Source organism: Molothrus aeneus, chromosome 1, assembly GCF_037042795.1.
Source record: "Molothrus aeneus isolate 106 chromosome 1, BPBGC_Maene_1.0, whole genome shotgun sequence".
Taxonomy (NCBI): Eukaryota; Metazoa; Chordata; class Aves; order Passeriformes; family Icteridae; genus Molothrus; species Molothrus aeneus.
Window position 1 is genome coordinate 100,281,470 of NC_089646.1, and position 14,324 is coordinate 100,295,793.

The window sequence follows — 14,324 nt, forward strand, 5'->3', positions numbered from 1 at the left end:
ATTAAAAAGATCTAAGGAATTTAGACCCTGGCTTTTCCTCTCTCCCTGCACAGAAAAGCTTTCTCCTGAAAGAATTGGAAGGTGCAAGAAAACTTCCAGGGGTTTATGAAAGGAAGGAAATGAAGTAATGATAAACTGCACACAGATGAAAGCTACTAGATCCTTCATTCTGGTAGAGAAGAAAGCAATTTCGCTCTGTTTGCAGAACATGAGCAGTGCCTGAGTCAACAAGGTCTCTTACTTCAGTGAAAATTCCTTTTTTGGTCACCAGAGAGTAGGACTTGGTGCATTGTCAGTAAGTGATGCAAAGCAACAGGCAAAAAGGGTCAGTAAAACAAGGAGGCAGCAAACGTGTTCCACACCTCCTGCACACCCCTGCTCCCAGCCTTGTCTGCAGCAGCAACAGGTGCAGGGTAACTGATTTATGGGAAATAAAACTAAAGCTAAAAATGCCAAGTGGAAAAATCTAGCTGCTTCTCCACATTCCTGCAGTAAAGACTGTGTTTTCAGTTTTTCTGTGTCTTGCTAGATAATGTACAGCGCTTGTATATAGTTCTCTGAAAGATGGATAACGCCAAAGTTTTTCTGTGTTGCATACAATATACAGCTGAAGTAAAAGCTATTCTTCTTAAACATGTTGCTAAAAAAAAAAAAAAAAAATCAAACTGGTTCCAGCTCACAGAATGACAAAGTCCTCCAGTTTGACTCAAAGCCAAAACTTTATTTCCAGAAAGAAGCTGATACAGTAGAAAACATCACCTCCAAATACTAAGTCTGTGAAAGATCCAGATTCAGAAGCAATGAAACAATTTTAGACACAACTTCCAGGACACTCCTCCCACTTTGAGAAAATATCAAAGCTGAGCTACTTTAATTCAAAATGCAAACAGCTGAACAGAAGGAATTGCTCCAAGAAGGAGACTGCTGCACACAGGAACTTCAGCAGCTCAAGTTTTAAGTGTTTAAGCTGTTAAAGGAGCAGCTGCTTAAAAACACTGCACATTCATAGCAGGTTAGCTTTTCAGATCACTGCTGGATTCCCAGATAGTGCCACTGCAAACTGTGGTGTGTTAGTCCTCTAACAATTGCCTCTGGCTAGAGAAGGCTGGAATTTGGGATCTGCACTGTTCAGACATGCACAAACTTCTGTACTACAGATGTTGAAGAAGCAATTCAAACAAAGCAACAGTGAGCTATTCCGGTGGTTTTACCTTCTTTTAATGCTGGTGCTCCCACCACAGGCAACATAAATACTCATAGAAGCATTTAAGAGAATTTGCTTTCAAGAAGTGTGCTTGTTTTAATAGAATAAGTGGTCCTTAAAAGCTGAAAAAATTAATTACTGTGTCCTTGTAAAGTCAGTTAAATGCAATTCCTTGACAGGGAAAGAAAGACTTTGGCCAACTATTAGCATGGCAACAATCATTTATGCAGGCGATGTCAAGAAAAATACAGATAAAACATAAAGAGGTTATATCAAAATGGAAGCTTTCTCATTACTCCCAGAATAGTTTATTGTTTTCTTCTGAAGGACACCTGACAATGCTGCAAGCTCCAGGCATTTTCTCCTGTGAGAAATTAGGAAAGAACGAGTCCTCCCCTTATCTGGAGCAGTATGCCCTCTGCCTCCTCCAGCAAATGCTCAGAAGTAGATGGGAAACAACAGGGCTTAGGAAAAAAAATACAAAGTTTTTCTTAGCTATTTATTTGTAATACCATCACTTAAGAGATGGGCAGAGACCAAAAAAAAAATTGCATCCATCAGTCCCTTTAGCATGTAGGTTTAGGCTGCCTTTCCTCTCAGCAGTGATCTGAAAGATGCAGCTCCAACTGGCAGAGCCACACTCACAGTGGGAAGGAAAAAATAAGCACATGGAAGTGAGATTTGCAGCTAAAAGCAAGAGCAATTTCCTATGTATCAGTGACCTTTTTGAAGTGAACAGACCCAGCTAAGAGGTCAGAATAAATACCACCAACCATGATACTTCATCTTTTGCACCTTTCTGCTTCTCTTTTAGCAGATCAGGTCAGTGCAGTTGGTGCACACAGTTAATGGATTCCTGTCTGAGAGGCATGGCAACAACTGTGGGGTCCATAGTGGTATTTTCCCCTTCATTCCCACTGATTTCTGTGCCCCCCTTGTTCTCTCTGCACCAGATCTTCTCTTACTAGGTGGCACCTACTGTCAGGACAGACATTTCCTGCATCTGATGTCACCTTAAGAGCTTTCAGCCTCCCTAAAGTTCTTCATGTGCAAGCAAACAAAAACCTCAAAAGCTGCACCTGTGAACAACCAAAATTGGGCTTTTTTTCCTTCACCAACGTGAGTCTGCATTTTGACAGCAGATGCCCAAGGGTACTTGTTCTCCAATTTTTCACACTGTTGAGGGAAAGCTTACTGAAAGCTGGGCACAGCAACAGTTCAATAAACTGCAGGAAGCATTACTTTGTCCTCTAATACAGCTTGTTTTGGGAGATCATAATCCCACAAATTCTCACTTTAGAGCATACATGTATGTTATGCAAGACTAGACAGTGTCCTGCTGCTCTCCCCCGAACCCAAGGGCAACAAAATATCATCCAGCATCTCTTAAATGTACCTCAAGCCCAAGTTGACACCTAGGGTCATCTTGTAACAGTAAAAACTGCAGAAGTGGTGGTTTAAACCCCCCAAAAAAAGCTTCAGCCGGTTGTTTATAAGTCATGTTCACAGCAGATTGTTCAATGCTCAGGCAGAACCAGGCATCAGATTCATTAAGAAAATGTATCAGGTTCTTCCACTGTGTGAGCTGTAATAACCCAAACATCCTGAAGATTAAAAAAAAAAATAAATAAAGAACTATAATGAAAAGGTTTTATTTGTTTCAAAGGAAGTAAAGCTAAATTTTAACCTTCTGCTTAGTGTTTGCACAATCTCCAATTAGACTTCAGGAGAAGACTCAGTCACTGAAGTAAGTGCAACTTCAGTCTATCTAGTTCCCTTGTCAGCAGGAGTAAATAGGTACACTTCACCTCAATGTCAGCTTCATACTAATGCCAGCACTGTTAAGGATTAAAACTAACAAATAAACAAACAAACCCCACAGTCCCCCCCATGCCCTCACCTTACAGCCCAGTCTGTTCAGAATGCAAGTAGATAGTCATGAAAAACAAACAAAAAATAACCACACAAAACTTCCAATGTCCTGATTGGTGCAAAAAATATTCCATTGCTTACAAAGTATTAAAATTTCCAAGTATATTTATTCTTAATTTTGAATTTCTGGAACAAAAATCTGCCCTCTCTCTCCTTTTGCCAGATTAGGCACCCATCTTCTTGTGGTGTTAAGAGCCTGTGAACATCCAACACTTCATGACTAAGGCCTACAAGCACACCCAAACAGGAAAAATGTTAGTTCACATTAGTGCACACCACCCTGCTATAACATTGTAACAATCAGAGCTGGGCAGGAGAATGTCTGTGAGCAAAGGATTCGACATTAGGAGCACGGCTGCGGTCACTATTCCCGCCTGGATCTCATGCACATTTCTTCTTCATCATATTCACCCATCAACTGCAGCATGTATGTTCCAGTATAGAGCAGAAACTGTCCAGCTATTTGTGCTGCATGGGATAGTAGCTGAAGCACTTTCCTGGAAGAAAAGTAATTTGTTTACAAAAAAAATCACCAGCAAGATTACATTCCCCCTTTCCACCCGCAACATTATGATGAGTAAAGTCAATATATTTAAAAACCCCTCTTATTCCTTCTCAGTTCTGAGGAGATGGTCATTTTTGTATCTTCTTTGGAGAAAATACTTGATGGACAGAAAATCACTGGCATATTGGCACAATCAGAAATCACATTCAACAAAGCAGACTGACATCCTGGTAGACGCTTACAGGCCTTCTGCAAAGCCATCACTCAAACCATCACAGTACCACAGAAAACAACTTTGATTGTTGTTTGATTTGTTGCCTGGGAGCAGCATTCCTGCAGCATAAATTCACCTCATGTCTCACCTTTGTCATTCACTAATACAACCCTGTATGTATCTGCAAGCCACAGATCAAACCTGATTAGATCTGAAGCTGAACAATCACATTACAGTGGGTACTCAACAGCAAAACAGGTGAAGCAGGAAAATTACTGCTGGCCAAGCTGCAAGAATTCTCAGTTCACATCTACTTTGTTTTCTACAAATTTGATAAAATCAGCATTCAAGTATATAGTGCTGTGTAAGAATCAGTACAAATCCTTATGATAACATAAGGTAAGCATCAGAGGTTGGCAATGTAAACTGTGGATCTTCACAGGGGAAGAGATAATAATATTTGGATGGTCATTTATTCAACTTAGTTGTAACTGCATCTTTCCATTCTGCAAGAAACAACAGGGACACAAGTACTGAGGGCTACATGTGAGTCTCTTCCCCCAGAAGTTAGGAGGGCACTCAAGTATGATGCTGAGGCATTGGGAAGCAGTACAAAAAAACTGGAACTGTTCCAAAACTGGAAATGGGATCAGTTTCTGAAGATTCAGAAACCAGATCAGTCTCTCTTCTGAAAGAAAGAGATTTTCTGAACTCTTGTCTAAGAAAACATGCAGCTGTGAACCCTCTGCTTCTATTCACTTATCCTTTGAGCTTAAGCAGAGAAGGAAAAAATCTTCTTCCTACAAATTAATTTTTAACCCCACTGTCATGAAAGCTTTGCAGTTGAAATCCAATGCCTCAGCACAGCAGAATACCCTGTACTTAGAGCCTGTGAAGCCATTTCAGAACACTGTGCCCTTATTCATGCTTCCCACACGTGCCACTGCAGCCTGTTCTTCCTCCAGCACACAGAAGAGGCCAAGGAGCTTTGCAGTTGCAAGGAAAGCTGCACCTGGTGCTGGGCTTTGAGCAGCTGCAGTGTGTCACTTGCACACAGGAGCAGTTGCCACTTGAGCCACCGAGCAAGTGATTTGTTGAACCCGACATGTGATCCTTCAGTGGGACACTACAGGGAAACACCACCAGGGGAAGTGCACTAATCAGACCTGGCAGGCTTCCAGCCCCTCCCATCTGAACAGCTGCAGCATTTTTCAGTCTTTTCCCTCCACACCCAGCACGTGGGCTCGGGCAGAGGGCATCAGACTGGGCAATCTGGAACTCATTAGCAGAGGGACTGCACCAGGATCCTGACATCCTCTGTCTCTGATTTCAACAGCAAGTTGAGACAGGCCATGTCACTGTTGTGTTCAAGGGTACCCAAGGTTATGTCTTCTGTCACCCTGCTCTATGCTAGCAGAGTGCCGCCCCACCCTGACAGTGACAATTCCCTTACAGCTCCACTCTGCAACATAGCAGAACTTCCAGAACTCCACAGCAACTTCAGCTGCTTGCCAGCACTGCTCCTTTCTCACCAGCTGCCCTGTCTTGGCAGGGAGGCAGAATTGTCACTTCAAACTCTCCTTAGCAGCACAAGTTCCAGTGCAGATACTCAGTTCCATAGCAGGCAGGCAGAGATCAGAGTTTGTTTTGGCTCGAGAGAGTTTGACAAACATAAGAACTGGAAGAATGCAGCTGTCCAAGGGCAAACCTCTGCTTTGAAGAAACCCTGATGAAATCTGTGCTACAGGTGGGTGTAGCATGTAGCTGGATAATCACTCCAACCTGACCAGAGAGGAGTCTTGTCTCCAGCCACACCAGCTGTAGCCTGAAAGATTTAGGACCACCCAAGTCGAGTGGGACAGACCAGTGAGACTGAAGGACAGAGAAGATCAGCAGTACAGTGCTAATCAGCATACCCGCATCAGGAGAGGAAGAACTGCTTAAAGACTGCTTCATCTGAAGGCCACATGTCACTCAGGACAAATCAAAATTCACAGATGACCTATTCATTCATGATGAATATATGGCACTGATGACATATTCATCAGATTTGGTCCTCAAGTAATAAAATGTAGCACACCTTTGTGTCTCAACCACAACTCTAAAAGTCAGGTACAGAAACTTGGGGTTGCAGCTTAAACAGCTGTCAAAGCACAGCACCTCTGGGAAGGGGAACTCAGGAGTCTTCCTGAGCCAGGGCAGAACTCAGCTGATATTGACAAGGCACCAACTTTCAACTCATTGCTGAGAACAGGGAACTGGACCGGTATTATTTTGCCCCTGAATAAGACAGCTTTTCCTACCAGGCAGATCTACCAAACTCACAGCCCACAGCAGATCAGTCCTGCAGGAGACAGAGGTCCTTGACAGGCTCCCTTAGCAAGCCCAGAGACCACACCAGCTGGCTTAAGAATAGTGATATCAGTCTTACTGCAGATGACAAATCCACATTAGGAGTGTCATCTCTCTTCCATTTTCCTTTGCCTCCCTGTAGCTCTAGTGGTGAATCTGGCAAGCAGGAACTGCAATGTTTAAGCAAGCTTTAAGACCCCTGACATCAGATCTCAAATTCCTTTCATTTCATCCCCTTGAAGTCTCCTCTTCAAAGAGCTTCTTTCCCCAGCCTCCTGCATTCTTCAGACAAACAAGTCAAGGAAATGTGAGGAAATTCTCTCAGCAGAACAAAGAAACCCTACATACACCCTTTCAGTAAATACAATAAATGAGTCAGTAGCTAAGAAATAACAAAAATCCTGATTTTATAAACAGAACCACTGCTCCACAGAACCAATGGTAAACACAGATTTTTACATTAGCACGTACACTTGCCCAGTAGTGGAAACACTCACCGTAATACACTTTTAGCTCCCATGCATTTGATGTCATATGAGATAGAGTAGATCTCATAGAAGGTTGCCTTGATGTTTAAGCAGCCAATAAAATCCTTAGGGTTCAGCTTGTACAGATCAAAAGTGATGTTAGCTACTCCCATTTTCTTCTTTTTTCTCACAGCCACAACTCCATTTTTTGCCTGATTTAAAAAGAGAGAGACAGTTTGTACCACAACACAGGAAACTACAGCAAGGCAATTGTTAACAGTGCAGCTCTTCAGAAGTATCTTTGCTTACTCCAGTCTTGGAGCTAGTTCTTGGTCAATTCTAAACTAGAATTAAAAGCATTAGCACACAGAAAAGGAAGTCTGTAGCTCATGTATTATTTTTCAAGTCCTGAATAGGCTTCTGAAGTTTTTCAAATAGACACTAAAACACTAGAGTGACAGAGCCACTCCTGAATATTTCTTTTCTGTAGTAGGGCTTCTTCAGAGTACACTGAAGGCAGAGGTAATACCACTGGACAGTGTTGCTGCCATTTATTTACCCTGGTACATTCTGGCTTCTCTCTGAGGCAGCGAGGTTATGGCCTCGCTGGTTATCTTTTTGCACCAGATAACCAGGATGACATCAGGTCCTTCTGCTTAGGAACACAATACTGATGAGTGCTCTTGGAGACACCAACAAAGATGACATCTGTGAAAAGTCAGGGCACTCATTTCAAAACCTGGCTCACAACATCTTTCCTCCCACTAAAAAGAAACACAGGGAGGGAACTATTGCTGATTAGGCCAAGGGTTTAATGAGATTTTAAGAGGAAAAGCAAAGGAGAGAGAGAGAGCATAGAAAAAGTCATCTTCCACCTTAAATGCACCCTCCTTTATTGAAAGCAGCTCTTGTCTGCTGCGGGGTGTGTGCTTCAAGAAAGGAAAACCAAAAAGAAAATAGCAAAGAGAACCCATATTCACAGAGACATCTAGTGGATACACGGGATCCTCTGCTCAGCACATTCCTCTCAAGGTTACCGACCTGGCAGCTACCAGGCTGTTTTCTGCAGGCTAAATGAAGCAATGAAGTTGTGTAAGACTGGGCCTTTCTGTACTTGACACCCCAGCCCTCAGACAGTGTCACGATAAGTCAGACAAAGTTAAACACAGCAGTTCATCATTAGCCAGCAATTTTATGCCTGTTTTACTTTGATAACCTCCAAGCTCCAGCAACAAGGTCCCCTATCAACAACAGCTCTGGACATGTACAAGCAGTTGGTGTGCTTGGAAGCATCTCCCCACACCCCTCCCCGTTAGCACCCAGAATATTTGGAAAAAGCAGGACAGGGCTGGTGCTACACTCCAGGTGACTGGTGAGGCTGTGACAATTGCTCTGTTGTCATTCAGCACATTCTGAAGAGGGGCTGCCTCCAAACTTGTGCTGCTGCAATGCCAGACAGGAGACAGGGGAACGGAGCAAGGTGGAGTCACAACCTGGCTGCAGCTCCTTTCCTGCCCTTGGAGCTTGTGCCCCAGGTGCAGAGCTTGAAAAACCAGTGAGGTATTTGGGGAAAAAAATATAGAGGCTGCCCACACTGCAACAGGAGGCTGGGAAAATAGGGCCACATGATTGAGCTGTATGTGTGCAGGCACAAAAATTGTGTCCCTGCTTACAGACAGCCCTGCGCCTGGCACAAATAATTCTGATGCCAGCTTTTCAGCAACAACCATCTCATGGAAAAACATTTAGGAGCTTGACTCTAGGTTATTAATGTACAGATCACTATTTCCCCATAAAAGAACTAATTGAATACCGAATTCATATGATTAGAAGGCTAGAGCAAGCCAGTTTTAATAGCTCTTAAAATCTTGAAGCGTGCAGACTAACATTAGGTTCTGATGCCAACTTCTGGCTATTTGCAAAATCAAACAAGGCATTTTTCTAACTATCATTAACTATTACTGCCTTCAGATGCCAGACCTTGCTTTATATTACTTTGTTTTGAGCATTTTTACAGTCTAAATCTAATCTTTAAAGACACTGTATATTTTTAACTTCACAGAGTCAAAGTCCTCATTTTCTTCATGTTACAAAAAGGCTCAAGAACAAATATTTCTAAGCTTCTCCAAAAGCAGGGTATTTTCCCTGTAAGTCTTTTCAGTTGTAATGTTTTACTTCAATTCCTGATGGATTTTGACAACAGATCTATGTACAAACAAGGGACAATAAGAAGTAGGAACTTGATTTTTCATCCAGGAAGGCTCAACAAGAAGTTTACACCATACCTCTTCAGAGGAATTTTTCTTCCTCTTCTCCCCTCTTTCCAACAGTTTTAGCAGCCACAAACATTCCTCCATCCATTTCTACTCAAATGAGAGAGAAGCAGTCAACACTTACTGGTGTCCATTTCTGTCCATTTTCTAGAACCATGAAGTGTGTATTGTCATCCAGGGACTTGAAGAACTCTTCTGTGTCCACGACTGTGCCATCTTCCTCCAAAACCAGAGTAACGATTCCAGCAGTTATAACGAAGGCATCCAAAGTCTGAAAAAAACCCCAGGAGATTTTAGCATTCTAAAGAATCATTTCATATTGAGACTCACTTATCTGAAATACTTCCCTAGTGGTGTTTTTTTTAGAAGAACAAGAGTCTGTGGGCTGTCTTTCTGGGATACTGTATGAGCTTCAGTCAGAGAGGGACTGCTTGCTATACCTTGCTGAGGAGCTCCTGCAGGCTGCTGGCAACAATTCCCTTCCGGCTGCTGCGGGAGGCGTTGGACACACGGAAAGGGCGCCCTGCAGGCATGAGAGGAGGGAACAGGGTCTGTTTTGTTACTGCTCCTACTGATGCTCCCATGGATATGAAAGATCTAAGACAAATAAAAATTCAACAGAGTTACAAAAACAGTCATGGCAAGTACTGCAAGAAGGAGGAAGACTGTTGACATAATCACATTATACAAGTAATCCACAGATCACCTCAACACTCTTGGAGCTTAACTTCAAAATTAAATACTGCACTGCCCTACAGATATGTTATCTCTGAACTCTCTCCTGCCCGTGACATTTGGAAAGACTTTTAAAATTAATACAATTTCAAGCAGACACCTCTAGCTCGGCTGACCTCAAGGTCACAATCACAGTGATCTGATGGGTTGTAAAACTGAATTTAAAAGGCAGCAGCTTTTACTGCATTCAGTTACTTAGTTCATTCTCTTCATTTACAAGATAAGCACTCAGTGAGATACATAATTAGTTGAAAGCAATCTTGTGTGTTAAGATATGGGTTTGTTTTAGAAGACTGAACATATTACCCATATTGAAAGCACCTCCTGGCAGAATGCAAGCAGAGCTTTGTGATACAGCTACACCTGACTTTGAAGAGTCAAGGCATTTGTTTGTAAATTATACCTGCAGCCCATAAAACTCCATCTGGTTTTGAAAAACACAAAATAAGAGGCTTGTATGAGAAGGAGTTAAATGCAATCAAAGTTAATATCCAAGTATAGTCTGGGAGCAGGCTGCCAGCAAGGCTGGAAGAATTAAATCACTTTTAGAAAGAGATTTAAAATTTTTCTGGGCAATTGCGTATTTACCTTTGGTAAACCAAGAACATAACACCAGTAACAATCTACTCCCACACCAATGTACAGATCTGCTCTCATCTACACCTAGTGACAATTTTTTCTGCCAAATGATAATTGCTAAGTCAATACTCAGCTTGCCAGAAATGGCATTCTGCCTGACACCTGGGAAGGATTGATTGCTAAGCCTTTTAAAGGGAGGCAATATTTTGCCTCCCACACTCCTGGACTTTACGCTCTGTATGTACCTTTGGCTCCTTCATACTGAGTTGCTCAGGGGTGAGAAAGGGATACATCCCCATTTTGTTCTCCCACATAGGTGTAAAAAGTCAACTTTACGTAGTAAAATCTATTCTCTTTCAATGAGGGCAGAGTGAACTGCCAGCCTTTATCTGTAGCCAGGGAGTAAATACAGGACTTCATTGAACAACATACAATGAGATGGTATAAAGTTACTCAACTTACTCAACAAACGTTGATGTCCATTTTATGCAAATCCACACCAACCGTGCAGAAGAAATATCTTTTCCACACCTCTTATCTGGTCTATAAGCATATTTTTGGAATGCACAGAATGTCATTTTTGTGCCTGACCAGATTCAGATTTCAGCAAGTAATTTGTTTACCAATCCAATTCTGAACCACTCTTCTGGGCTATTACCTTTCCTCTAAACAATAAGTTTATACCTTCCACAAAAACTCCTTGGCATTATTGGAGCCTTAATTGTTTTTAGAGGAGGAGAATGTTCAGCAGTTTTGTTCCAGCTCATGCTCTTATTTTGTTGCTAGTCCTGGCTATACAGTGGCTCTCACCATTTGGCATTTACGCACACAGGGCTGATGGAAACCTCTGTCCTCCCTGTGACAAAGCTGGAGAAGATGAGCAGCCAGCCTGGCTTTCAGGAAACAAGCACTGTTTCATATTAAAGAGCTAATAAGCACTGTTCCTCCTGGAAAAGGGCCAGGGAGGAGGACATGGAGACAGCAGCCCTGACAAGGGCACTGAAGCCCCACAGAAGGGAAGGCTGCTAGGGCAGGCCCTGCTTGCCAATCTCTCTGCTGGCTAATTAATGGGCCCCCAGTCACCCCACTGCTCATGGGCGGCTCACATTCTGAATCACTGAGTCTCTCCCTCAGGAAGGAAGGAAGCCTGCTCATCTACTTTGGGGCTGGTGACATCACTTCACAGGGCACCCTGATGGCAAACAGTGCAGCACTGGGCTTTTGAGAGCTTTCACAGCTGATTACACCTCATTGCCTCCCACAATGTGTGTAGAATAGTAACCTGAGTGATATATGTGTGAGTACTTCAATTTTAATATTTTTTTTTTGGTGAGGACAGTCAATATCACTCCCATTGAAAAGTTTTCTTTCCCACTCTTAAAGCCAAGCTGTCGTTCACAAAAGACAAAGCAAAAGGGCAACAGCCAAAACACACAGGCTGATAAAGAATGAGAAATGCTAGGGACACAGCCCATGGACAGGACTTGAGCCAACAGGGTTCACCCCAGCCAACTCTGAGCTGTACTTTGAAGCTCTGAGCAAAGGTTTCTCAAGGAGTCAGGATCAGCCACCCCACACTGCTGCCTAGTTCTATCTAAAGTCAGAGCAAGAAAAACAAACAGATCAATAGATCAGGGCTTACATTATGGCCCCCAGACAGTCACTGAACAGGAAAGATCTTAAGTTATTTAACAGTGGTGACATTTCACCTACATATTGATAAAACCTGCCAATATCATCTTTAAACTAAGCCTGCCTATGAAGAAGTGAGTCTGGGCTCCAGGGCAGACTGAGGTTTCAGCTAATGAAAAGACAAAAGGCAGGATGGTGAAAAGCAGCAAGATAAACAGAGTGTGAACCCTTCCATTTCCAGGCCTATTGCTGAAAGCTTGTTTTTATTTTGTGTGCCACTCTCTTTCCTAGATCATAGGATTGAACAGACCAGGCTACATTCACAGCTCTTAAAAAGATGCATTCTTGCTGTAGGTGTCCTCAAAACATAGACAAACCAATTCCTGATACAGGGAATTCCTCTGTTAGACTTGAGTTACCAAAAATAATTTCCTATCAAAAGCTGATTAAGCTAAGTCGTGAAACAAGTGGTGGAAAGGAGCTAAGGTGCAGTTGCTTTTACTAGAAAGTTGAGTGACACGTTAAATACAGACAAATCCACTACTGCTTTATTAATCTTTAAAGCCAAAAGGATCAAGTCCTAGCTCTTCTCTAAAGGAAGAAGGAATCCCACATCTGTGGAAAATACAAAAATATTTTATATTTGAAAGATCAAATACCTTCAGACCCTAGCATCTTATCCAGTTTGTTTTGGATAGCTACAATCTTCTAGAGAGGGCTTCACAAATGCTGCCACAAGCACTCACTCCAGTGTCAAATCTGGTGGGAGAGATGACTTAATTCTTTACGAGGACATGGGGATTAAAAGCCTGCCTTGAACCCTGCACACATATTTCACTCTTTATCTTTGTTTGCAATGTGTCCCATATGTTTATCTAAGAATGTGGTGCAATGGTCTTCAGCCTCACTCAGAAAAACCAGCATTGCACAACGTGCTCCAGGATACGGCACAGATTGATTTTTAAGTTAGGGTTCACTGGCAACCACAGCAGCACTAACAGCCAGGCAAAACAACAGAAAAACCAAAACAAAATAGAAAAAGGTTGGAAGTTAGTCAGGAGACTTGGGGTTCAAGTCGCAGCGTGGTTCTCCTGCTCAAACACGAGCTGTGGTGCCGCCACAAGCGCAGCGGCAGCGGATGGGTGTCCGAGCAGCGCACAGAGCGGTACCGCCCCGGCCGCGGCTGGCTCGGTGGCAGCATCACCGGGCTTGTGGTCAGCAGCCTCGGGCACCGAGAGGCCACTACGCCCCAAAGGCAGGTAGGGCTCCTGCCTGTGCTTCCCTCAGCAGGGCCTCAGCCGGCTCCAGGGCTGCGACACCGTCCTGACCTGCTTCTCCCACGCAGCGTCCATCGGGGTTAATCCCGCGCCAGCCCCGCCCGCCCTCGCACCGCGCCCCCGGCTCCGCTGCAGCCCACCGAGGGCAGCCCAGCCCCACCGGGCACCGCTGGCAGCCCGAGCCCACCGAGGGCCGCCCGGCAGCCGGCATAGAGAAGGGCATGGAGTACTGGGCACGGAGAAGGGGCGGGAGCGTGCCCGCACTCACCGCAGCAGCGATCCCACGCAATCCCGTGCCACCTCCATGGCCCGCCCGAGCGCGGGGCAGCGCCGGTCACGGCCCTTAAGTGCAGAGGGCGCGGCTCCTCCTCCGGCCCCGGCCCCTCCCTGCCCGCCTTGCCCCGGCCGCACCGGGAGCCGAGCCCCGGGACAGGGGGCACGGCCGGGACAGCGCCTGTCCGCTGCCCCAGGATGCAGCAACAGGTGCCGGGCAGCGCGCTTTGGGAAGGGATGTTTCTTCAGGAAGCGCCTTGTGGTTTACCTGGGAAAGGAGAGGAAAGGTTTTGTTCAGCGTGTGGGGGATGTGCTCTGCAGGTTAGCTGCTTACAGCTCATGGAACAGGGGAAGCCAATCTCATTTGCGGCCGCCTGGCATAGGGTAAATCAGCAGATTAAGTGTCTCAGCTGCTGATTTTAGGGCCTGTGAATAAGCTTAGAGCTCGGATTAATGCGTACAGTAGTGGAGTATTTACTGTTACTCCTACGGGCAGGGGAGCAGTGGCTCCTGTTCACTACACAGGAACAAAGGCAGCGTTTTCTGCTCACATGGACACAAGTCCTCCACAGTCCTTTTGGGCCCTGGAACTAGGTTCTGTCACTTACAGCTGTCCAGCAATTGTTGTACAGGAAATATAGAGCCAGGAGCATCAGAACCTGCCTCAGGCAACAGCCTGGCCTAGGGCCAGGATCTGCACAGGAAACTTTGCCACTGCTGACTCCAGACGCCCTTGCCATCAGCACTCAGGTTACCCTAGGCTCAGGAATAATCGATTACTTGGTTGCCTCAATTGCTTTTCCTGTTTAGGGTAGAAAGGACCACTCAAGATACCTCTTACAGTCCAGGTTTCTTTAGTAGGCAGTCTGACACCTGCTAGA

General features: G+C 44.4%; 1 protein-coding gene across 1 annotated transcript; it reads right to left on the minus strand.

Annotated features, from left to right (window-relative positions):
- Window positions 1-700: 700 nt before the first annotated feature.
- On the minus strand, window positions 701-13,539 carry CIDEA (cell death inducing DFFA like effector a). Its single transcript, XM_066546242.1, has 5 exons — window positions 13,439-13,539; window positions 9,388-9,544; window positions 9,072-9,218; window positions 6,705-6,886; window positions 701-3,633 (listed from the first exon to the last, which is right to left on the minus strand). Exons 1-5 carry the CDS (start codon window positions 13,474-13,476, stop codon window positions 3,501-3,503), a joined length of 657 nt encoding a protein of 218 aa, XP_066402339.1. The 5' UTR covers window positions 13,477-13,539; the 3' UTR covers window positions 701-3,500.
- Between the last annotated feature and the right edge of the window lie 785 nt (window positions 13,540-14,324).